Genomic DNA, 25,360 nt, shown 5'->3' with positions numbered 1-25,360 from the left:
GTTTTTCCAATCACACTTGGCCAATAAAGAATTCTATTCTATTCTATTTTGGAGAGAGAAGATAGATGGTTTGAAAGAGAAGTGAAGGGATGCACTTATATCAAAATGGAAAATCCGCTTCTCAATAAAGATGGAGGATTCAAACACAACCTATCCCTTGTTTTTTATGCTGCTCTTGCATCAGTTCCCCAGGAAGATCAAGACCACTTTACAGGTTGATCACGGAGGTCACACTTAACAACCCGCCTATGAGAAGGATTTAGGAGGAACGATTCTTAACAACTCTCTGCCTACTCATCTGAGAAGCCTATACAGGTTCAATGAGAAATAAAATCATCCTGGAATCACCCTGGGAATAATCCACCCTAGAGGACATATATGGGTTCCAACAGACCAGTAGTGAGATTCAAATAATTTAACAACCAGATCTCTGCCCTAATGACCAGCTGGGTAGGTGTGGATCAGTGGTCATGTGACCATGTGAGCGTGGCCAACTCAACATCGCTCATGTCGATGGGCGCTTTGCCTTAGCTGTTGCAATGTAATAAGGGTTAACTGGAGAGGCAGTTACTGTAAGCTGGGCAATAAAGATTAGGCTAGAAACAACACCAGAATTTTTCCTTCCTGCCTTCCTTACAGGATTAGCCCTGTAAAGTGGGGAAAAACAAAAGGAGATTTCTTCCAACAACCGGTTCTCTGAACTGCTTAGAAAGTTAACCGGTTCTCTAGAATAGGTGCAAACTGGCTGAATCCCATACAGACTGAAAAAGCTACTTGGATAAGCAGGATTGATTGATTGATTTGATTTGATTATATTTATATGCCGCCCTTTCCCCCCGAAGGGGACTCAGGGTGGCTCACAATTCAAATCAGGGAAGGGGGGTTCAGACAAAAAATAAAAGACGAAAGATAACAATACATAATTTAAAAACACACAACAGTCATACCATTCGAGACGGGGGCAACAGCTCTTTAGCCCCAGGCCTGTCGGAACAGCCAGGTTTTAACGGCTTTGCGGAAGGCCTGGAGGGTGGTGAGGGTTCGAATCTCCACGGGGAGTTCGTTCCAGAGGGTCAGAGCAGCCACAGAGAAGGCTCTCCTCCGGGTAGTCGCCAGTCGGCACTGGCCGGCGGATGGAATTCGGAGGAGGCCTAATCTGTGGGATCTAATTGGTCTAGTGGAGGTGATTGGCAGCAGGTGGTCTCTCAAGTACCCAGGTCCAATACCATGAAGGGCTTTATAAGTGACAACTAGCGCCTTGAAGCGTATCCGGAGACCAATAGGCAACCAGTGCAGCTCGCGGAGGATAGGTGTTACGTGGGTGAACTGAGGTGCACCCACAATCGCTCGCGCGGCTGCATTCTGGACAAGCTGAAGTCTCCGAATGCTCTTCAAGGGAAACATTTCAAACCAAAACAAAGTTATGAATGCTCCAATGCTGGATGTTTTTAAGAAACAACCATTTGTCTGGAATGGTATAGAGTTTCCTGCCTGAGCAGGAACTTGGACTAGAAGACCTCTGGGGTTGCTTCTAATTCTGTTATTCTGAAAATAAGTTCCAGTTGGCAGCGCTCAAAGTCCAGACAAGTCTATCTGGATGATGAGAACCTTCCCTGACATATTCACTCAGGAAACTATCTGCTCAGATAAGGAGATCCTTACGGAACCCTGTTGGCTCAGTAGTTAGATTGTAGCATTGCAGGCTGACTCTGCCCACTGCCAGGAGTTCAAGCCTGCCTATCTCAAGGTTGACTCATCCTTCCATCCTTCCGAGGTTGGTAAAATGAGGACGCAGATAGTTGGGGGCAATAGGCTGCCTCTGTAAACTGCTTAGAGAGGGCTGTAAAAGCACTGTGAAGTGGTATATAAGTCTAACTGCTATTGCTATTGCTCAGAGACAGGAATAATTCCTTCAGCTCAGAAAGGATGTGAGAGCAATGGTACCTTCCAGTTATTGAGCGAAGGAGAAATGGCTGGCAGGTGGAAGGGATGGAGCTTTGAAGAGGGTAAGGGGTATTTCCATATATCACCGGGATCCTTGGGGAAACTGGAGAGTAGGAGACGTGTAACTGTTGTGCCCATTCAGTGCCCCAGCCCTTCTTACCCAGAAAGTCATCAGAAGACAGTCGTTCAAAGTCCCACACTTGGAGGACCAATACTGGAGGCATTTTGCGTTCTGTCTTTTCCAAGGAAAATATGTTCTCCCTCTTGCACACAACCATCTGTTTTTCAGGCGGGAGGTAGTGGAATGGAAACACAAAACGCCAGTTGAAATTCCCTTCTCCTGTCAAGGAGTTGTAATGGACATCTGTCTCCTGTTTATCCTCTTCAAGGCCTTTCAACCATCTGTGATGTGTGTAGGGAGAATGAAAAAAAATGAAATGGGAATTTACAAGCCACAAAGCAGTCAGATAATTGGCATCACAACAACGTAGCTTAGGATGCTTAGGATGGGGTCAGAGTTGACATGAGCTTTTTCAAGCGCTCTACTGCAGGGGTGGGTTGCTACCGGCGTTACTGCTGGTTGACTTTGCACGAGCTTTGGACTTCTGGAACCTCCGGAAGGCCCATTTCTCTCCCCCACTCCCCGAGCCTCCACATGGGCCAGTGGCGGGTTCCGTATTCCATTCCAACCGGTACGGTTGGAACAGCCCCGGCGTCACCCACATGGACACACGCGGCATGTGCATAGATGCGTGCAGTGCGTGCCTGCGTCGTACTGGCCTGCAACACTTCTGAAAGCCTCCGTGATGGTCCAGCTGCTCGGCGGAGCATCACACAGATGCCGTAACATGCCACGCGTGTGCGCAAAAGCGCCAAAGGCTTAAAGCACAGGTGGAGCTCAGGTGGGCGGGTGCATAGATTTTCAAAAGCCTGCTCAGAGGTATATGGTATAGGATTTTCTGCCTGAGCAGAGGGTTGGACTAGATGACCTCCAAGATCCCTTCCAATTTTGTTATTCTATTCTATTCTATTCTATTCTATTCTATTCTATGCTATGCTATGCTATGCTATGCTATGCTATGCTATGCTATGCTATGCTATGCTATGCTATGCTATGCTATGCTATGCTATTCCACTCCACTCCACTCCACTCCACTTCATTCCAGGCTTTAAGTAGTATTTCTAGAATCCTCGGAGGGCTACCAGATTCCATAATCTTTTAAAGTGACTTTTAATTGCGCTTTTTAATGAGTATGTGATCGCTTTGTTGACTTAACTTTGTAACTTCAGGCATAGACATTTTAAAAAATCCAGAAAGCAAGTAACGGAAAAATCACTTCCATAGATTTCCAAAAGAAAATAAATAAATGCGTCTGGATAGAGGTAAGCAAAAGTCAAAGGAAGCTACCTTTCAACTTATGAACATATGAATTCTCTATTACTTTTGAATTTTGGTCCTGACTCTTATCAGTTCTATGCCTTCTGAATTCTAAGTGGAAGCTGAATTTCCAAAGAGCTATTGCTGTAAAACACCTAATTGTCATGCTATAAAACACCATATTTCCAGCAAACCTGGCAGGGACTCCAGATTGATGAATGGCTGTGACCAGAAATTAATTTTCCCCTTGTTAAATAATTGACGTGATCTGTAAGTCATATATCCCAAAAGGGTACGAGTAGACGTACCCTTTTACATAGATATCACTTGATTTTTGTCCTGTGAAGATATTTTCATCCTCCAGAATGACATCTTCAGTATTCCAGATAATTACTCTTAGTTCGTAACTGAGGAGAAACGAGAGAAAATAAATTGAGAAAAGTCACATGTTAATAGAATATAAAGTCACTCAGGAAGAATGGTAATTTATAACCCCTCAACTATGGTCATACGGTTGATTGGGATTCTGATAATTCTAATGATTGGTTAAAAGGTTCTTATGTTGAAATGACAGAGATAAAGTTCAGGCCTTCATGGGCCTTTGAGGTTGCGGAAAATTCCATAAGAAACCACAGCTCTGCCAGTTGAGCATCTGATCAAAAACCACAGGATGCATGCCTAAGTATTTTTGTAACTTCTGTATCTCATCTACTGTATGCCGAGTTCTTATGTAACCAAGTAAAGGTAAGAAATGTATGTGTATGTATATATGTGAGTATGTGTATGTGTCTATGTATACACACACACACAAACACACACGTATATATGTATGTATGTATGTATATATGTATGTATGTATGTATTGTGTCACAACCCCTGGTATGCCCAAATATGGGAGGGAGCATACTGCTTCCCTTTTCTGTCTATCGGCTCACTCTGGGAGCCATCCAGGCAGAAAGCCATTTTTTTATGTTGCCTTGTTACATTTGTGTTGTCGATTCCCAGTATGGGTATGGCTAGCTGATGAGAGCTAAATAGCTTGAAATAGATCTATACTAGTCTCCCTTTATTTATTTATCAGCACAAATGACACACACACACACACACACACACACACACACACACACACACACTGGTCTTGTTGTATTTGGGTCTTTTCCCATGTAAGAATCCATGAAAATCTATGAATATACATACATACATACATACATACATACATACATACATACATACATACATACATGCTTTGAACTGTATTCGGGGTTCCTCCAATCTTATGGGAAGACCCACTTTTGTTCAGCTGAATAAATGTGTCATTTAGAGAGAAAATCTGGACTCCATCTTTTTGTTCACACCAAAGAGAATAAAGGTAAAGGAAAAGGTTCCCCCACACATGCGTGCTAGTTGTTTCCAGCTCTAGGGCCGGTACTCATCTCTGTTTAAAAAGCCAAAGAGTCAGCGCTGTCCGAAGACATCTCCGTGGTCATGTGGCCGGCATGACTAAATTGTGGAGGCAGACAGAGCGCTGTCACCTTCCCACCAAAGGTGGTTCTAATTTTTCTTCTTGCATTTTTTACATGCTTTCAAACTGCTAGGTTGGCAGAAGCTGGGACAAGTAATGGGAGCTCACTCCATTACGCAGCGCTAAGGATTCGAACTGTTGAACTGCCGACCTTCTGATCGACAAGCTCAGGGTTAGCTTTCATGGCTAAGTTGGACATCAGCCGGGCCTCCTTCAAAATCCAAGAAAGGAAACCCCAACTCCATTGTTTTAGAGAAAAGGTACTTTTACTGGATATGAAGTGGCAACAGCAAAAGTGAAGCAAGATCTGAGGCAAAAAGGCACAAACTTGTACATATCAAAAGTTTACCTAAATCCCTCCCCCCAGTTACCCTGGCCTAAAGGTCCAATCTCCAACCCCCAAGGGTGTCATGTGGGGTGAATCTTCAGGTGGCCCCATCCAGCTGGTATGCAGAGATGGTTGGCCTTGACCAAACCCAAACACGAGCATTCATCATGCGCAGAAGACGGTGAGAACAAAATTCCCTCTTTCGAAATGTCTCCTCCAGCACGATTAGAATTCAAGTCTCCCAGGCAATAGGCTAGAGACTCAAGTCTCTAGCCTATTGCCTTAAACTACTGGCTCTCTACTTATTGAACATGATCTATCCAATGCTTAAATACATTACAACATAGCTTCTCTGAACTAAAGGCATATTCCTGTAATATTTTTGCATTATTAAATATAGATCATGCTTCTTAGAAAAACCGAATTTAAATTAAAACCTTTGGTACAAATTATATGCTATGAGAATTTTTAAAAAGCCCTTCATTAACTCTTCATTCATGTGTGCATTTTAAAAAATCAATTCAATGTTAAAACTGAGCAAACATGATATATATATATTTATAAAATTATCCCACCTGCTAATTAATAAACTATTTTTGGAAGCTTGTCTCAACACTTTTTAAATGTCCGCATTTTCTTTGGATATTATATCTGATTCCTATTCATCATATACCCCCTTCTGAACAGTCAATTTGATAATGGCACTAGTTGTCTAAAATTATGTTAAATAAGAATTGCCAAATTTCTTCAGGTTACAGGACTTAAGCGGATATGTTTGCCTATTTATAATGGCAAAAATGGGCCGATATACAAATAAGCAAAGTTCTTTTCAGAAAGCCTTAACTTATAAAGGTAAAGGTTCCCCTCGCACATATGTGCTGTTTATTCCTGACTCTAGGGGGCAGTGCACATCTCCATTGCAAAGCCAAAGAGCTAGCGCTGTCCGAAGACCTTCTCCATGGTCATGTGGCTGACATGACTAAATGCCGAAGGAGCATGGAACGCTGTTACCTTCCCACCAAAGGTGGTCCCTATTTTTCTACTTGCATTTTTAGGTGCTTTTGAACTGCTAGGTTGGGAGAAGCTGGGACAAGTAATGGGAGCTCACTTGTTACATGGCACTAGGGATTCGAACCGCTGAGCTGCCGACCTTTCTGATCGACAAACTCAGCGTCTTAGCCACTGAGCCACCGCATCCCTCACCTCTAACTTAGGTAGCAGCAAATATTAATTCTGGAGACAATGCAATAGAAAATAATACAGCTAAAGACAGATGATAGTTTCCTCTTAGTGCAGAAACAAACTTGAAATAGGGATCACTGCTCGTGATGCCCCCCCCCCCCCCAAAAATGTTGATCTGGGAAGCATTTTCATTAAACTAAAAACCTTGCAATGATTATTTCACTAGAAAGAAAGCAGGATCTCTCCTCTTAACTCAGGAGCCATTCTGCCAGACAAAACAATGTCCGTTTAGGATAAGCAAGAGCAAATGAGGATTAGAAAATGGGAGGTGTTTTTAAAATGAAAAGGACATTCAAAACCTGTCAAAAAAATCTGGAATTTCCTGCCAGCTTAGGGGCTACTTAACTAGCCTTGTCTGCTCTTTAAAACTGCAAAGGTCGGTTTTGTCCTTGAACAGGAGAGCAAATCTCAGGATTTGGAAGCAAAATGGAAAATCCTCCAAAGTAGTAATGGCAAACTGTTTGTGTCACAAACACTAGATGGATGTGCTACTGTAATTGCAAGGGGGGGGGGGGGGCAGCTTGAGGGAGCCTTTATTTTTTTCCTAATAAGAAATGCTGCCTTATGAAAGATGCAGGACATTAGCAAACGTATATTTGAGGGCAAAGAAGAAATGCACGTCATCAATTACCCTTTGGGCTTTCTAGGTGAAATGTCAACAGGAGGGCCGGGAAGAGGCATCTCTTTAGGAAATATATCCACCCACATCTGCACACGACCCTTGAGAGGAGAAAACACAACACGGAGAATAAGATTCTAAGATAGTCAAGAAATAGAATCATTACAGATTAACAGAGTTGGAAGGGACCTTGTAGGTCATCTAGTCCAAACCCCCACCCCCCCAAGCAGGAGACCCTACACCATTTCTGACCGTGGCTGCCCAGTCAAATAATTCAGTTCGTCTTCTTCTAGTCTCTTTTTGAAATCCTCCAGTGATGAAACTCCCACAACTTCTGAAGGCAAGTTGCTTTTTAAAAACAGATTAATAGAGTTGGAAAGGGCCTTGAAGGTCTTCTAGTCCAACCCCTCTGCCCAAGGATTTCTGACAAATGCAGCCCTGTCAAATAATTCAGTTCATCTTCCTCCACCTCCCCAACAAGGACCTGGGAAGAAAATGCCTTTGCGCCTCCTCTCTGTCGGAGTCTTTAACAGTAACAATAACAGAATTGGAAGGGACCTTGGAGGTCATCTAGTCCTACCCCCTGCTCATGCAGGAGACCTATACTAGGGATTCAACCTGCTGACATTTCTGATTGACCAGCTCAGTGTCTTAGCCACTGAGTCACCTAGCCAGGCTCAAGGCTTGTGGCCCTAAATCTATGGCACTTCCTTTATTTCATGAGTCTCTTGATCTGATTTCCAAAGCAGCCTTGCAAGTGATTGAGTGCAACCTGTGATCGGAGCTTTCTGTTTCCTTGTGATCTATTGCTTCAGACAGCGAGAAGAGGGATCCAGAAAGAGAATAGAAGAAAGAAAGGGGATTTGATAGAGGAAGGGGAAAAAAGATGTCAGAAAGAGAACTAATGGTCTTCACTCTAGACCTCTTCTTGCTTCAGTCTACCATCATTAATGCACGATTCTGACAGCTACCTCTGAAGGAATGCAGCTGTTGATGGAGAAAAGTTTGCTCAGTCTTGCTCTAGTACATATCAATCTCTTCAAATCATGGAAGCACGGTTCATATTCCAACTCTGTAACACTTTCAACTAACATAAAAGAAAGTTGAGATGTTGGGTTCTTGTGTTTCCTGAGCACAAAACGTCTTTCCTGCAGACATTTCTTTAGCAAGCTAGGTAACATCATCAGTGGAGCAGAGGTGGGTTCCTACCAGTTCGCACCTATTCGGTAGAACCGATTCGTCAAATCTACCGAACCGGTTAGAAGAGGTTCCACCAGTGGACCCGGAAAGCAGGCCACACTTACAGAAGAGGTTCCAAAAGTTTTTTGAAACCCACCACTGGTCCTTGGATATGATTATTCTACACTAGCATGCTCATATTTATAAAATTCAGTGCCTCTGTGAAAGGTAAGGATGACTACTGCATTTGTGGTGCAATCAGAACATTGCATGTGTTGAAGTTGTTTTAACGCAAACCAAAGATGCCTTTTAAAAAACAAGTTCACATCATATTCTTATGCATGCCAGTGCTGTGTGTGAGGTAAGGTGGTTCTGACAAGTGTCGTCGGCATCTTCATATCCGGTCACATGGGTGGCAAGCCACTCCCATCCGGTCACATGGGTGGCAAGCCACTCCCACAAAGGAGGCCACACCCACAGAGTAGGTTCGAACAATTTTTGAAACCCACCACTGCAGTGGCGTAATATATACTACTAGCTTGTCTTGCCAGTCTTCGTTAGAATATAATTTTCTCCTTGTTGTTTTCTTGCTTCTATCGTTTCCTTCCTGATTATTTATCAGGTGCAGTTTCATGCTTATCTGGATGTTTGCTTTGACGAAGAATATGCTCCAAGCTGCTTTTTCTTTTCTTGATTTTGGGTTGTATCTTATAAATGATGCGTAGATCAGTGGTGGGATTCCAAATCTTTTCCTGCTGGTTCTATGAGAGAGTGCTTTGCGCACCCAGCACTCAAAGTTCGCCCTTGGTGTCAGCGCAAATCAGTTGAGCTAAAAAAAACAAGGGAATATAGGACAGGGAACAAAGGGGGTGGAAGGACGGGGCCAACCAGAGGTAGTATTTGCCGCTTCTCCAAACTACTCAAAATTTCCGCTGCCGGTTCGCTCGAACCGGTCTGAACCGGCTGAATACCACCTCTGATGTAAATGGGGTTTATCTCTGTGTATCTGTTGATGGCTGATTTGTCAGAATTTCAAATTCAAATTCCCAGAGAATACCCTACCATTTTTGGATTTGGCTTCACCTTAAACCTTAACCACTTCCCAGTTGTAATTGTGGTTTAATTTATCTAGGTGTTAAGAGATTAAGGATTATTCATTCTTTCTTCTCACTTCCAGGTCACATTCATGGATGCGTTCTGCAAATTGTCTATATGCCCGATTACAAACATGTGCAGGAAAATAACCAAACTCCGAAAACACCAAGAACCCAAAAGTTCAATCCTGAGTTACATACAGTACATTCTCTACTATTGAAAATTAGGATAGAAGTAATATAATAAGATTGTTTGCCATCTATCTAAGATGCAGCTGCATTTACCTGTTCCATGCCAGGCTTGTCTTTGTGATAAAGAGGCCTTGTCTCAATGTGATCGGGCACCAATTTACATCCAACCTCTGGAATTTCATTCCAAGAACGCAAAACTTTCAAAGCAAGGTGTTCATACGATTCTACTGGCTCCCCCTCTGAACAAGGAAAGACAGCGTGAAAACGAACAGGAGAGTTAGAAGATTAATATACTGTTTAATTATCATTGCATCAATTAACAAAGTGGGTCATTACAATATCGTACAATGAAGAAAGTCTCAACTGGTGGCAGCCTGGAATCTAAATATAGTTTGGTCTTCTGAAGATGCAGAACTCCAGGAATTAAGGAAGTAGAAAACATCTCAGAAGATGTAAACCTTTTCCATATTGTTGCCAAAACAACTTAACAGAAATGTCCATGAAACCACTATGTGCTGAGTTGGTTTCTAGGAAGTCTCCCCCCCCCAAAAAAAAATGTAGAGACAGATGACCAAATACTGAGAATGAGAATGCCCCATGGAACAATACAATTGTTGGAAAAAATAGCCAACTGGTTCCGTTCCAAGTGGAGAGAAAGACACTGGAAACATGAAGGCTGATGGGAAAGATGGTTTATTGGTGAACAGAGCCACATGGGTTTTAGGTGCTGGGCAGCTGAGCACATGGAGAGTGAGTGTTATTTATACCCTCTCTTGGACCTTGCCCTTGAGCTTCCTGTTCCTGTGGCAAGGGCATGTATTCTATTGGTTGCTGTCAGACTTCAATGGGGCTATGCAGGGGTCATGGGTTGTCTGAGCTCCCAGGTTTGGTTGAAACTTGGAGGGTGATTTAATGTTCCCAGGTGTTTGTGCCATGTGGTGAGCTCTGCTGATAGACAATCCTATTATGTCCTGGAGAGTCATGTCTTAATCCTATCACCCTGGAGCTGGAGGCCTTTTGTCTTGTAGATAGGCTGGCCCGGTCTTTCTCAATGGGTACCAAATATCTGCTGGGGGCAGGAAACTGCAGGGAGCTGGAATGGCACAGGGTTGCTACATGTATATATTCTCCATAAAGGTAAAGGTAAAGGCTCCCCTCGCACATATGTGCTAGTCGTTCACGACTCTAGGGGGCTGTGCTAATCTCCATTTCAAAGTCGAAGAGCCAGCATTGTCCAAAGACATCTCTGTGGTCATGTGGCCAGCATGGCTAAGCACCGAAGCCACACGGAATGCTGTTACCTTCCCACCAAAGTGGTCCCTAATTTTCTACTTGCATTTTTTACATGCTTTCGAACTGCTAGATTGGCAGAATCTGGGACAAGTAATGGGAGTTCACTCTGTTACGCGACGCTAAGGATTCGAACTGCCAAACTGCCAACCTTTCTGATCGACAAGCTCAGCGTCTTAGCCAATGAGCCACTGCATCCCTATTATATTCTCCATACATTCTACATACCTATTCTCCAAAGCACCTGAGGGCAGAACAAGAAGCAATGGGTGGAAACAAATCAAGGAGAGAAGCAACTTAGAATTAAGAAGAAATTTCCTGACAGTTAAACAATCAGTGGAACAATTTGCCTCCAGAAGTTATGAATGCTCCAACACTGGACGTTTTAAAGAAGATGTTGGATAACCCTTTGTCTGAGGGGGTGTAGGGTTTCCTGCCTAAGCAGGGGGTTGGACTAGAAGATTTCCAAGGTCCCTTCCAACTCTGTTATTCTATTCATGCCAGAAACTGGGCCATGCAAACAAGGAAAGCCTCATCCGTGGGATGAAAACTACACCCCCATTGTTTGGTAGAAAAACTCTCTCTCCACGGAACCAATCCCTGGTGCCCACAAGTTTGGGGGCTACTGTTTTAGATCCCCCTTGCTTAATGAGCCACCACTGCTTAGCTCTGCAAGCTAATTGGCAATACTTATTATTAATGAACTGTTACTGATGAAATAATAATGCATCACCCGATGTTTTTTATATAGTGGCAAAAGCACTGTGGGGTATTCTCTGAGTATTGTTGATATTGGTAATAATTCACCCTGTGCACAACACAGTTACCATTTTCATCTTCCTGAAAGACAGTCTGTCCTGTAAAGATCTTGCTCCCTATTTGTATCTTTCCAGGTTGCATGATCGGCTCATTCAGTTTGTTATCTTTGCATAACTTGCTCAAGATTTCAGTTGGCTTGAGGGCATCTCTCCAAGCGTTGTATCCTTCACTAAAAATTCAAGGAGAGGAGAGGATTTTACAGAGGGAGGAATGAGAGAAGGAAGCTCACTTCAAACCGTGGGTCAAAATTAGCTTTGCTGAACTGTACAAAACTTTCATAAATGTCTACACCTCAGCAAACTCAAGTTTCTTCTAGAACAGGGGTGTCAAACTGAAAGTCTGGGGGGCAGATCCTGCCTGCGGGGTACTTAGATCTGGCCTGAAAACAGCGAGGGACCAGCCCACGGTGCTTCTGCCAGCGAAAATGGGCTCCTGAGCTCCGTTTTTGGCTGCCACGGCTTCCTGCAATCCTCTGCCAGTGAAAATGGAGCTCGGGAGGCTGTTTATGCTGGCAGAGCACTTGGGCTGCCACCGATGCCACCGATAGGAATGATGTTGATCTGGCCACGCTCCCCTGGCCACAACCCCCCTGCCCCCCTCAGGTCAAACACAACCCTGATGCGACCTTGAATGAAATTGAGTTTGACATCCCTGCTCTAGAAGTTTTTTAATTTCCTTATCCACCCACATTCCTTATAGAACTGAATGTCCTGGAGGGACCTTACATTTCATATTGGCTTTGTAATCCGCAAGTAGCCCTGTGCCTGCTGTAGAAACGGTTTTCCAGATCAATTTTAGTTTCTCCAATGAGGTCATCTGAACCAATCAAATCATAGTCATAGATCAGGACTGAAAGCAAGGATTCTTTAGGGAAAGTTGCCTGAATTTCAAATGACCTAATGCAAAAAGAGCAAAATAATAATAACAACAACAACAATAATAATAATGTCAAATTCATTTATGATTGGACTATAATCCTAAGCATAGTTAATTAAGAAAAAGGCTAACTAAAATTATGAGTTGTTCATGGTGTAGAATGGAGTGGATTTTGCCCTAATCAGGTTATCATATTAGATTAGATTACTTTATTGTCATTATACCTTGTTCAACGAAATTAAATCTCATCTTCAGTGTACATTATACACAATAACAACAACAACAACAACTATAAAAATAAAACAGAAACACATACAGTATCCTTCACATTCAATACAATTGAATTGAAAACTCTTGAACTTGCATTAATATTTTTCTGGGGGGTTTTTTGTTTCTGCCTTTTTTGTTTCTTTTTCTGTTTTAATTGCAATAATATGCACACAAACAACTTGAGAGACCGCCTGCTGCCAATTACCTCCCAAAGACCCATTAGATCACACAGGGTTGGCCTCTCCGGGTTCCGTCTACCAGCCAATGCCACCTGGCTACTACCTGGGGGAGGGCCTTCTCTGTGGCAGCTCCGGCCCTCTGGAATGAACTCCCCGCAGGGATTCGGACCCTCACCTCTCTCCAGGCCTTCCGAAAAGCCATCAAAACCTGGCTTTGCCGGCAGGCCTGGGGTTGATGAGTTCCCCTCCCCTCTCGACCTGTGTGCTTGTGTGATTCTTGCCTATTTTAATTACTTGTATTCTGTTCTATGTTCCCCTTTTCCCCCTTTTGAGTTGTTCGCCGCCCTGAGTCCCTCCCGGAGAAGGGCGGCATACAAATAATAAAATTCAATTCAATTCAACTACTTTAAACTCAATGTAAATCATTCTAAACTTGACTGTAATAGTATGATTTCTGTAATAGAATTGTCTACCTGATTCAGTTGTCTCAGCTACAAATTTTCACAGTTTCAGTCACAAATTAACTTCCATGGACCTCACTTCATACTTTTAAGTGGTCAGAAAAGGGGGGGGGGTGCATAAGTGCACTAATATGCCTATCGCCCCTGTCATTGTATTTTATTCTCTTATTCTTTTTTTTGTTTTTGTTTGACAAATTCCAATTAATAAATAAAAAAATTGCATTATACAATAGAATTCAATATAGTTACTGGTCTGGGGTGGAAGGTGTTTTTCAGCCTATTTGTCCTTGTTTTTATTGTCCTGTACCGTCTGCCAGATGGTAATAGTTCAAAAAAAAGAGTGCCCAGGATGAGAAGAATCTTTAAGAATGTTTTGAACTTTTTTAAGGCAGCGGGATCTCTATAGCTTTAAAGCTGTATTAGCTAACAATGTAAGGTCTTATGAAGAATTATATTAGGTATAAGTGATCCTACAGAAAGGAAAATAAATGTGTTTAGTGGAGGGTGATGGACATTCGGATGGGAAGAATATCCTGGCAACCAGCCTCTAGACAAGGTGGAGAAAAAGAATTGAAGTTCATCCAAAGTTTCCATTTATAATGGACTTCATTTACGTTAGTTCATTTTTTTCTTGGAAAATCCTAGCTGGTATCACCACGAAATGATGATTAATCAGCAACAGACAGAGACAAGATAGTAGCATTCAAGGCAAATATAAGAAAGGTAGAAGGGTTAATTCACAAAAGTCTCTTTAGTGGGGTTTATGCCATTTGTTCTCTCTACTTTCTCTTCTCCAAAGTTTAATGAGGCTGCAGAAAATTTAGCAACAAATTAAGCAAGGTAACGAGATGAGAAATCACAGGTGGAAATCTTCAAGCTTCGTCACACCAGTTGGCAAAGTAATTATAAACATCTCTGTTTTCAGCACAAACAGAAATAAAACCTCTTATCTTTATGGACACATTCATACAATTTTCTTGACAACAGTATCTTCCTCTGGGATTTCATTTACTTCCCCTTCTAGACTACGGTCTTGGGATCTCCCAGTGGTCTTCCATCCAAAGATCTGGTCTGATCCCTGTACAAATGTAGGCCACCTTAACCAGGTGCGTCTACCTGCTAGGTTGACTATTATTGTGGCCCGCCAGTGGCCAGCAGAGCTGGCAGCAGAGTCAGACAGTGAGGAGGTTGGGGAGGAGCATGGGCCATTCCTGAAGGCTGGGGAAGGCTCAGACAAGGGCTCTGCATCAGAAGCAGAGACAGGACCGAGGCCGCCTGGCAGTGATCAGGTGCCTACGGAGCTAGACAGCAGTGAGGCAGAGGAACAGCTGGAGCCTGTTCCCAGGATGTGCATGAGCAGAGCTGCCAGAAGAAAAGAACAGCTTAGAAATCAGGGTTGATTTGGGAGTAAAGCTACAGGTGGATGCTGAATGGCCCCTCCCATAGGAAATAAAAAAGGAGCGAAAGGAGAGGGGGCTTTTTCAGAAAACAATTCGTTCATTCGTTTCAGGAGTGTGAAGATCTGTCCGTGAATCTCAGAGACTCTGTGCCCAGTCTTTCCTTGCACAGCATCTCCTTTGGAAAATATTTACATGGCAGCTTTCCAAGATAGATAAAGTCTGTAGTCATAAGTATTCCTTTGAAATACTGTTTGCTGGGCCTTGCTGAATGTGAATGAGAGGAATTCACATTCATTTAATAAAAGGAGTTTTGTTGGGACCAGTACTCTGCCTCGTGCTTTTTGGGGAAGCCTAGATCAGAACTACTATACATGGCTTAATACCATGCAGAATCCTGCACTTTAAAATGATTGAACTCTGCAAATAAAGGGAAGTATGTTTTTTAGAATGCTCAGATCCTTCGCCCAACTTTTTTTGGGGGGGGAAGCATATGTGAGTAGGGAATTCAAGGAACTGCATTCACTTTGGTGGCTACCATGTTGGAGAAGACTCCAAAGACCAGACCATTGTTTGCAAGTTTAGTGACAATATTTACAATGTTGGCTTTGAATATCCATTTTGGACTCTCTTTTCCAAAATGTTTGTTAATGTAAACATTTCTTGTGAGGACTGGCTCTTGTTAATCAAGGTTGTTTGGAATTGACTCAGGTGGGGTCATGTCCTTCCTGGAAAATTATTACCTTTCAGCCTCTAAATTAAAACTTTTCAAATTGGAAAATGATTAGGAAGTGTGGCAGGCGTTCAACATTTTTATTTTAGGAGATTTGACATGGAAACACTCTAGCCCTTGTTTCCTTACCCAAAATGACTGAAAATGTGATTGAATCATGTAACTCATCTCTCCGAATTCCTGATCTCATGCCTGTTAACTTTTAGTATATTTCTGAGATGGGTAAAATGAGGACCCAGATGGTTGGGGGCAATATGCTCACTCTGTAAACCGCTTAGAGAGGGCTGTAAAAGCACTGTGAAGTGGTAGATAAGACTAAGACTGCTATTGCTATAGCTATTTTACAGCATTTCTATGCGTGAAAAATCTTTTGTGTACCAATAAAGTCAGGTAACTATTATCATGGGAGCATATTAAAACCACACAAGAGATGGACAATCTCTTGCATCAGAATGCATTTATTCAAATGCAAGCGTGAGTCTTGCGGTTGCTATTGTTCAAGTAATTACTCTTCCTCTAGCCCAGGGGTCCTCAACCCCTGGACCATAGACGAGCATGGCCTGCCAGGAACTGGACTAAATGAGCAAGGGAATCCTCATCCATGCATGCGCAGAAACCAGACAGCGTGCAAAATCATGCCCTCCTAGTCCGCAGAAAAGCTACCCTCCATGAAACCAGTCTGTCATGGGCCCGTCAGAGCCTAAGTCTGTGGAGGAGGAGGAACCAGCTCTGAGGCTGACGGAGGTCAAGGGGGCAGCCTTGTTGGCTTCAGAGGAATACGGGGAGGAGCAGGACAAGGCAGCTCTGGGTCCCTCAGGCTTGGGATGGCTTGCCAGCAGGGAAGAAAGGGGGCAAGAGAACCAAGAGAGGGCAAAAGAGAATGCAGGCAGTGGAGATGAGGAGCAACAGAGAGGAGGCGATGAGCCAGGACAGCTCCCTCCTGATCCCCGAGCACGGAGAGTGGAGAGGTGGGAACAGTGCAGGCTGACCCAACAACTTGGGAGGAGAGCACCCTGCCCCTCTTCACACCTGGCGACTGAGATTTAAGGAGACGCTGTGGGGAGGGGCACTTGTTGGGAATAAGTGCTGAATTTGTGGAGTTTTGTGTGCCATTGCCGATGTCTGGAGTTCGCTGGACTTCTTGCCTTATAATTGCCTTGTTCCTTTACTTCGTTGAACACATTGCCTTGTTCCCTTGCCTCGCTGGACTTCTTGCCTTGAAGCTAACAACATTTTTCTGGACTATTCACAGTCAGAGGCTGCTGGAGGTGCGTATGTGAGCACTTTGCTCCAGGACTTGCCATAAATGTGGGAACGTTTGGGGAAGTAGTGGGATACGACTGGTACGCCCCCGTACGGGCATACCAGTGCCTGCTGGGAGAACCAGGTACCTTTCCGGTATGGTGCTCCGGGGGGGGCACCAGCCCGCCCACCCTCCTTACGTGTATTTGAGCCGATCGGGACTTTCGCGCACGGGCATGGAGCATATGGACTGTGCGATGCTCCACCGAGCAACTGGAGCGTTGCGGGCGGTAAGTATGCATGCGCAATCTGCGCACATGCTGTGTGCCTGCACGTGGTGAACGCAGGGCCCCATTGCAGCCTACCGGTTGCAATGGGATCCGGAACCCACCTCTGGTTTGGGGGAAAGTTGGAGCAATAAAGGGGAGTTTGAACTCTCAGCTGACCATGTTGCCTCTGTGCCTTGCCCCGGGTCATCACACAGTCCCTTGCACTCAAAAGGTTGCGGGCTGCTGTTCTAACAACCTACTAGAAGGCCAAAGTAATCTCTAGACCAAACTAGGAATTCTGCAGATATGTTGTAAGAATGATATACATCTAATGTAGAAAGCTGCACAGGTAAAACTCCAGTACAAATATTTTAATTACAGAAGAGTAACTTTAAACTTAAGACATATTCTTAAGAGAATATATCACTTTAGACCTAAGAGATATTCAAATGATTTGCGATTTATGCCATTGTGTGAAATTTTCGCAAAAGTAGACAGCTATTAACACATAGACTCAAAGAGGGTCGGACTTGTATCATAACACATCCAACATTTTGCTAATTATGAATCTCTCCCCACACATAACTCTAGATTAGACAGTATACATAGCTTTGAGAACCAAGATTTACAAACCATGACATTTCAAGATTTAATAAATGCAACTCAAGGGAAGAAAAATGTCAGGAGTAACTCATTAATCGTAAAACACTGTGCACATTTAATGAACTCACCGACCAAAGATGGGATTTAGTTGCTTTGGAATGTATCTGTCTCGGTCCTTAATTTGGGTTTCCCCCAATTTCAGTACAATATATGGATCAGATTTACCATCCGGGTCAGCAGGACTAAGATTAAAGGCCTGCAAAAAAATTGAAAAAAATATTATTTAATAAACGCTCTTCTGTTCATTAAAGCTGGTTTAAAGACAAACTTTGGATAGGGGGGTTGGACATGAGTCCTCCAAGGTCCCATCTAGCCATAGGATTCTATGATTCCATGAACCAGGTGGGCTCTGAGGCAGGGTGGGTTACTAAGCAGTTTACTACCGGTTCGCTAAGAGACCGTTTGCTCTCTCTTGTGCCCACCACACATGGCTGCGCATGCGCAGTTGACTAAAAACTGTTCCGCACATGCACAGAAACATGCCGGCAATGGCAGAAGAAACCAGGGAACCGGTTCAGGGGTGTGGCAGGCCTGGGTTGCTGCCAGTTCCAGCGACTCAGGCCGCCATACCATTACAGGTTCAGCTGAACTGGTCCGAACCAGTAGGAACCCACCACTGCTCTGAGGGCACTAATCATACCAGGGCAACAAAACAGGAACACAGCTGCCTGCACTTCCTTTTCCTCTCCCTCACCCTGTTTCTATTGATCTGGCTGCACCCAAACAGAATACATAAACAAACCTGTTAAACCACATCTCTTTTTTTCAGGGTGATGCTGCATCTGTGAAGGGCAGATGTGCAAAGTTTGAAAAAGTTGGGGAGTTTAAGATCCTGTTTGAAGGCCCCTATGAAGCTCTTCTCCTTCATCTGAACTCCTCCCAACTCTACCATTTACCCAAGATTTCCAGTCTTTTCCCCATTGAGCAGTGGAAAATGGTTCTACTTTAAAATAAAAATGAGATTAAACCTGCCTTTCCCCAATATTTTCCCACTATGAGAAGCTTCTGTTTTCCTACAGGTTCTCAAGGAGTGGAGGATTATTTTCAATTTGTTCTTGCTTCTGTTTTGAGCAATCTGTTCTGAACAAGGGCTGACAGAAGAGTCTGTGTGGTATTCTTGAACCATCTCTCCATCAATCTAAAGCAGGGTGTCAAACTTGCAGTTCGCAGACCGAATGCGTGACTGCCTGGCCATGCCCACCCCCATTTTAAGCAAAGGGAAAAAGATGTGATACATCACATGACAGCAATATGTCATTGTGGTTTGATGGTCTAAAGCATCATTTCCCAATTTTGGCAACTTTAAGATGAGTGGACTTCAACTCCTAGAATTTCTCAGCCAATATGTATTCGTGACCCGTCAAAACCGCGGTCCACAAAAGCGCGATCGACGAAAGCGCGCATTTGACGTCATCACAGCGCAACGAAAAAAATTAAAAATTGAAATAAAAATAAAATTAAAGCAAGCCGATTCACATAAAGGTAAGGGTTAGGTTTAGGGTTAGGGTTAGGGTTAGGGTTAGGGTTAGGTTAAGGGTTAGGGTTAGGTTTAGAGCGTTAGGGTTACGTTTAGCGTTACGTTAAAGGTTAGCGTTAGGTTAAGGGTTAGGTTTACGGTTAGATTTAGGCTTAGGTTAAGGGTTAGGTTTAGAGTTAGGTTTAGGGTTAGGTTTGGGGGGGTTAGGGTAAGGTTTTCGCTTTATTTTTACATTTTTCGATCACAGCGCGATGTTTTCGTCGCGCTGTGATGACGTCAAATGCGCGCTTTCGGCGACCACGATTTGTCGTCCGCGGTTTTGTGTGGAACCATATGTATTAGGTGCAGAAGATCAGATCCATACATGAAGATCAATTAAATTGATTTATTCCTATCCTGTTTCCCCCCAAATGAGACCTCCCTGGATATAAGCCCAATTAGGCTTTGAGCACATGCGCTAAAATAAGCCCTCCCAAAAATATTGCACACAGCAGCAGCCATGATGTGACCACACTCGCCCTTCCTGCACCTCAAAAATAATAGACCTCCCAAAAAATAAGGCAAGTGTTTATTTCAGGGATCAAAAGAAAATAAGACTCTGTCTTATTTTTGGGAAAACACGATAATTATGCCCAGGCACTGAAATCTACTCAACTAACAGCACCTGCTTGGAGTTAGATAAAGATCAACGGAATGCAAAGGAAGTTGAACTTAGTTCGCGTTGTAGCTACATAGGGATTCTAGGCCAATTCTTCTTTTAACTCCACCCACAAGGTCTTCCACTCCTCCTACAAGTAGAGGTTCACGTTATTTGCTTTTTATAGATCTTTATATCTTCATTATCTTGGAACTTTTTCTTGCATTGGAACCAACGGAATCTTTTTAACTTAAAAGAAGAATTTGACAGGAGTTTAAGGGATACTTACGGCCACAATATATACTCTGATTAGAACATTCACTGAGTGATTTGGGGGTAGGCCTTGCAGAATTCTCAGAGGACCTCCGTCGCCTGAGGAAGAGTCTTCAGGAGTTTTGTATATGCAGAAGCAGCCCTTCGGTCAATATATAAACAACATGGCTAAATTACTCATGTCAAATAAACTCAGGTAATGCAGACAAAAAAAAAAGCATTTTGGAAATTATTCCCTAAACCCCATCATCTTAGGTTGATGCTCTTCTTTCATTTCTTCTTAAGGACAACTTTATTTAATATTTTAGTCACTTCTGGCAATATCTCGGCATTGTTATTTTAAGTCTAGCATTCAAAGGAATGAAACAGATGTGGCTAGCAGCTCTGCAATCAATGTTTAGATTTTCTGACTTGTTTATCTGCTGTTAGGTTGCTTACCTTGGTCTGGCAATTATAAGATTAACAATCTCAGAACAGCAACTCAGTGCTGTATTTCTGTTCACTTGCCAAAGGAAAAAACGCGGATACTATTGAGAGCTGGATTAAGGTCTATAAATCTTAACTGGTGACATTCTAACTAAACTAAAGGAAAAATATCACTAGTTCAACTCTCCCCCACCCCCTCCACTATATAAGGAAACTATGGATAAGTTGGTGATAGTGCAATATGCAGTTAAAATATTATTATTTTTTATGGCATCTAAAATGCTTTCTGGCTACACTGCCAAAGTTCAGTGGCATGGTTTTGAAATATGAAAAGAGGTGCCAACTATTCAATACTTTAGTGCATCTCAACCTCGGTAAATTTAAGATGTGTGGACTTTGGAGGGTTGGTCTTGCTGGCTGGGGAATTCTGGGAATTGAAGTCTACACACCTTAAAGTTGCTAGGGTTGAGAACAATGGTGTATTTCATAAAATAGGATGGCTTAAACTTTACTGTACTGTAAGCCTAAACTGAGTTAGAGTCCAAATAGGGAGGGATGGAAGAAAGGAAGGAAGGAAGGAAGGAAGGAAGGATGGAAGGAAGGAAGGAAGGAAGGAAGGAAGGAAGGAAGGAAGGAAGGAAGGAAGGAAGGAAATCAAGACCACTCCAAAAACTGTATCAAAAGTTGGAAACCTTTCAGCATATTTTATAGAACATTATCTACTATGTGAACAATCTGGTTCCACCACAAAACCGTGTTCGATTAAAGCGCGCTCAACGAAACTGCGTAGCTGATGTCATCAACAGGGCGACAACAGCGCGGAGACAGAAGCACGTTGTAAACGCTAAACCTAAAATTAACCCCTAAACCTAAACCTAACCCCACTAAACCTAATCCTAAACCTAACCCTAAACCTAACCCTTAACCTAACCCTAAACCTAACCCTAAACCTAACCCTTAACCTAACCCTAAACCTAATCCTAACCCTTAACCTAACCCTAAACCTAACCCTAAACCTAACCCTAACCCTTACCTTAAGTTGAAGCGGCTTGCTTTCAAATCGCTATTTAAAGCGCCCTTCTTTCTTTCTCCGCGCTCGCTGTTGTCGCCCTGTTGATGACGTCAGCGACGTGGTTTAATCGGGCGCGGCTTAGTCGAGCGCGGTTTTGTCGTGCCACGGAACAATCTATGGCAGCCCTAACACTCCACAAATTATTCAATCGCTTATATATCGCTTACCCACTTTTGTTCTAAAAATTATCTTCATTTGTCAATCAGTGAAGAGCTAAAAAAATATTTGATCTTGTTTTGCTGCAACATTTGGCTTATAGATCAATATACCCCTCTGTCCACTTCTTATATTTACATATAGAGTAGGTCAGTGATTCTCAACCTCAGCAAACCCAGCAAGAGGTGTGGACTTCAACTCCCAGAATTCCCAAGCCAGCAAAGTTCATTGAGGCTCAGAGCTGATTTAATTCTGAGGAAAAGCAGGGCTGCCAAGCTTTGCAGATAAGCTCATCTATGTTTGCACTCTCAGAAGATTGAAGCAGTACACAGCAGTAATGAGTAATATGGATTTTTCTACAACACCTATCCTTGACACATCACACATATATTTTGTCCGTCTTGAACCCTACCTTAAATTTCCCGACAATCCTGTCTTCAAAATCAGTATGATCGTCCTCAGTAATTTTGCCTCGAAGGAGTTCAAATGTTTTTACCCAGTCTTCAAAATTGTTGAACTCGCTCTCCAAATCGCCATCATAGACCTTAAAAGAGGGCGGGGGGGGGGGGGGAGGGAATGGACCAAAATTCACTGCTAAGGAAGAAAAACACAGGTCTTTTCTTTTCTGTATTACTATAGCTTATTCGCATGTATTCTGTTTTGTTTCCATTTATGTTTTTGCTATTTTGTTACTATATTTTAGGAATAAATTGCTTTTATTACTTTCTTTTATATTTCCTATGTGCCTTGCAGGGGTGGGTTGCTATCGGCATTACTGCTGGTTGGTGCACATTTTTCCCCATGTTGTTAAGTGAGACATTTGTTAAATGAATTTTGCCCAATTTCACAGCCTTTCTTGCCACAGTTGTTAAGTGAATCACTGTGGTTGTTAAGTTAGTAACACAGTTGTTAAGTGAATCTGGCTTCCCTATTGACTTTGCTTGTCAGAAGGCCACAAAAGGTAATCACATGACCTCAGGACACTACAGCCATCATTGAATTGAGTCAGTTACAAGCGTTTGAATTTTGATCACATGACCATGGGGATGCCGCAACAGTCATAAGTGTGAAAAACGGTCATCCGTCACTTCCTTCAATGCCATTGTAACTTAATATAGTCACTAAATGAACTGTTGAAAGCTGAGGACTACCTGTAATTCATAAATTTATCAAATAAACAACAACCTTTCAGTGTAGCACTGCACTGTATAAAGCAAATTTAATGATGTTTCCTGTCAGTTGTGTTAAGCAAGCTTCTGTGTTCAGAAATTTGAAACAATCATTGACACAAAATAAGATGATTACTCTTGCTTTCATAATTAAGATCTTTTTTTTTAAATCCAGATCAATGTGCCTTATTTTATTTTATGTGCCTTATTTTATTCAGAGGAGTTGTCAGGCATGGAAGTTCAGATCCACATGTGAAGGTCATTAAACACATTTATTGCTAAAACATCTATGCACAGGAACATTCTCAACTAGCGATTAGCATTTCCTTGGAGTTAGATAAAGGTGAAAGAAATTCAAGGGAAGTTGGACTTAGTCTGCTTGTACCTACATAGGGATTCTAGGCTGATCCCTCTTTTAACTCCCCCAAGTGCTACCACTCCTTCTCCTATAAGATAAAAGTTCCCCTTGCATATATGTGCTAGCTGTTCCCAACTCTAGGGGGCAGTGCTCATCTCCATTTCAAAGCCAAAGAACCAGCACTGTCCGAAGACGTCTCTGTGGTCATGTGGCCAGCAGGATTAACACCGAATGCACACGGCACACTCTTACCTTCCCACCAAGGTGGTCCCTATTTTTCTACTTGCATTTTTTACGTGCTTTCGAACTTCTAGGTTGGCAGAAGCTGGGACAAGTAACAAGAGCTCATTCTGTTAGGCGGCGCTAGGGATTCGAACCGCCAAACTGATCAACAAGCTCAGCATCTTAGCCACTGAGCCACCGCGTCCCTTTCCCTATAGGAGTACAGAATTATAGCTGGTTTCATTTCACACTGAATACCAACTGTCCTGCATTCCTCAAATACTGTACTAATATTCCACACTGGGATTTCAGTTTTCCAAATGAAATCAGTATAAATATGAAATATTCTCAGATCTGAATGAATCATAATTAACTTTACCTCCATGGTGGCTAGCTTGGAAGACGTCTCTGTCACTTTGGCTTTCAGCAATTTCTCTTTCTTCTTTTTATCTGGCTCATCTTCAGTGCTAAAGCTTACAGAGGTTGTCATGTCTTTTGCTATAGAAATGAAAATACAGTTATTATAATGGTAATGGCTCTGACAAAAATAGAACTGCTAGGAATGGGCTGTACAAATCCAGACCAAAATCCAGTTAGAGGGCAACTAAAAGTTTCTGTTTGCTCCAGAGGTGGGTTCCTACCAGTTCGCACCTGTTAGGTAGAACCGGTTCGTCAAATCTACCGAACCGGTTAGAAGAGGTTCCACCAGTGGACCCGGAAATCAGGCCACACCTACAGAAGAGGTTCCAAAATTTTTTGAAACCCACCACTGACAAGGATCTTGTAACTTGACAGCTTTAAGACTTGCATGCTTCAATGCCAGAGTTTCTGAATAGCTACTTGGACCGACCTAAGTACTAATTCATAATTTCATAGCCGATCACATGGGCAGCAAGCCACTCCCATCTGGTCACATGGGTGGCAAGCCATTCCCACAAAGGAGACCACAGCCACAGAGTAGGTTCCAACAATTTTTGAAACCCACCACTGGTTTGCTCCCATCAAGATTTCTGCGCCAAGGTTGAAACTCAAGGCTACTGTTACTGAAAGTACAATTGAAGCTGGCAACCAAACCAGATGAGTAACTGTAAACATGCTAGCTAAGGAATTCTGGGAATTGAAATCCACAAATCTTAAAGTTGCCAAGTTTGGAGATCCTTGCTATAAGCTCTGCTACTCATGTCAAAAAACTGCTTCAGTTTTGCTTCTGTTCAGGCCCACCCATGCTGTAACCTTTCCATATTTCCACAGGCATAATCTTCACACCATACTCCTTTGTTTTTCACACTTCCTTTTGATTTAAATAGCTCTTCATAATAACCACGCTATTTAAATAGCCTTTGATTTTAGGTCTGGCAAAATATTTCAAATTTCTTCACACCGGCATTCAGATATTCCAAGCCAACATTTGATGCTTGGGCCATATTTTCTATGAAGGCGTATACTTGTACTTGTACTTGATGCCTCTTCACCCATCATGGGTATAGGCGACTTCCATGGAAATTGACTCCACTGTTAATGGATCGCGATCCATGGAAGCTGTTTCGGCTGGATATACCCAAGGGGGACGCCAGTCCCAAGGCGTATACTGTGCTGTAGGAAGTTAGCACCCACCTGCTCTTAAAAAATGAAATGTTTTAGGAAATATTAAAAGGGCAGAATATTTCCCCTAAAAGCGAGGCAGAGACTCAGTCCCCCACTCCTTTGTAAATGGGCCATTAAGGCCTGAGCCAGACTATACTACATACAAAGATCTACCTCCTTCAGACAGAGCCATAATAGGGAATCCCAAAGCCCTTTTCATTACATCATCACCCCAGCACGAGTCAACCAAGCTTGGGATTCAGGACAGCCTACAGAGTTTGCCCCTGCA

At 42.9% G+C, this 25,360-nt stretch overlaps 1 protein-coding gene across 1 annotated transcript in view; it reads right to left on the bottom strand.

Annotated features, from left to right (window-relative positions):
• FER1L6 (fer-1 like family member 6) overlaps nucleotides 1-25,360 on the bottom strand; it is a 98,184-nt gene that overhangs the window by 8,413 nt on the left and 64,411 nt on the right. Inside the window, 10 exon segments of the mRNA XM_032222297.1 lie at nucleotides 2,105-2,346; nucleotides 3,631-3,729; nucleotides 7,046-7,134; nucleotides 9,592-9,737; nucleotides 11,616-11,776; nucleotides 12,333-12,503; nucleotides 17,766-17,893; nucleotides 20,101-20,226; nucleotides 22,151-22,282; nucleotides 23,867-23,985. Coding sequence (XP_032078188.1) covers nucleotides 2,105-2,346; nucleotides 3,631-3,729; nucleotides 7,046-7,134; nucleotides 9,592-9,737; nucleotides 11,616-11,776; nucleotides 12,333-12,503; nucleotides 17,766-17,893; nucleotides 20,101-20,226; nucleotides 22,151-22,282; nucleotides 23,867-23,985 — 1,413 coding nt within the window.

Source organism: Thamnophis elegans, chromosome 8, assembly GCF_009769535.1.
Source record: "Thamnophis elegans isolate rThaEle1 chromosome 8, rThaEle1.pri, whole genome shotgun sequence".
Classification (NCBI taxonomy): domain Eukaryota; kingdom Metazoa; phylum Chordata; class Lepidosauria; order Squamata; family Colubridae; genus Thamnophis; species Thamnophis elegans.
Note: the sequence above shows the minus strand (reverse complement) of the source record. Positions and strands in the feature narration are given on the sequence as shown.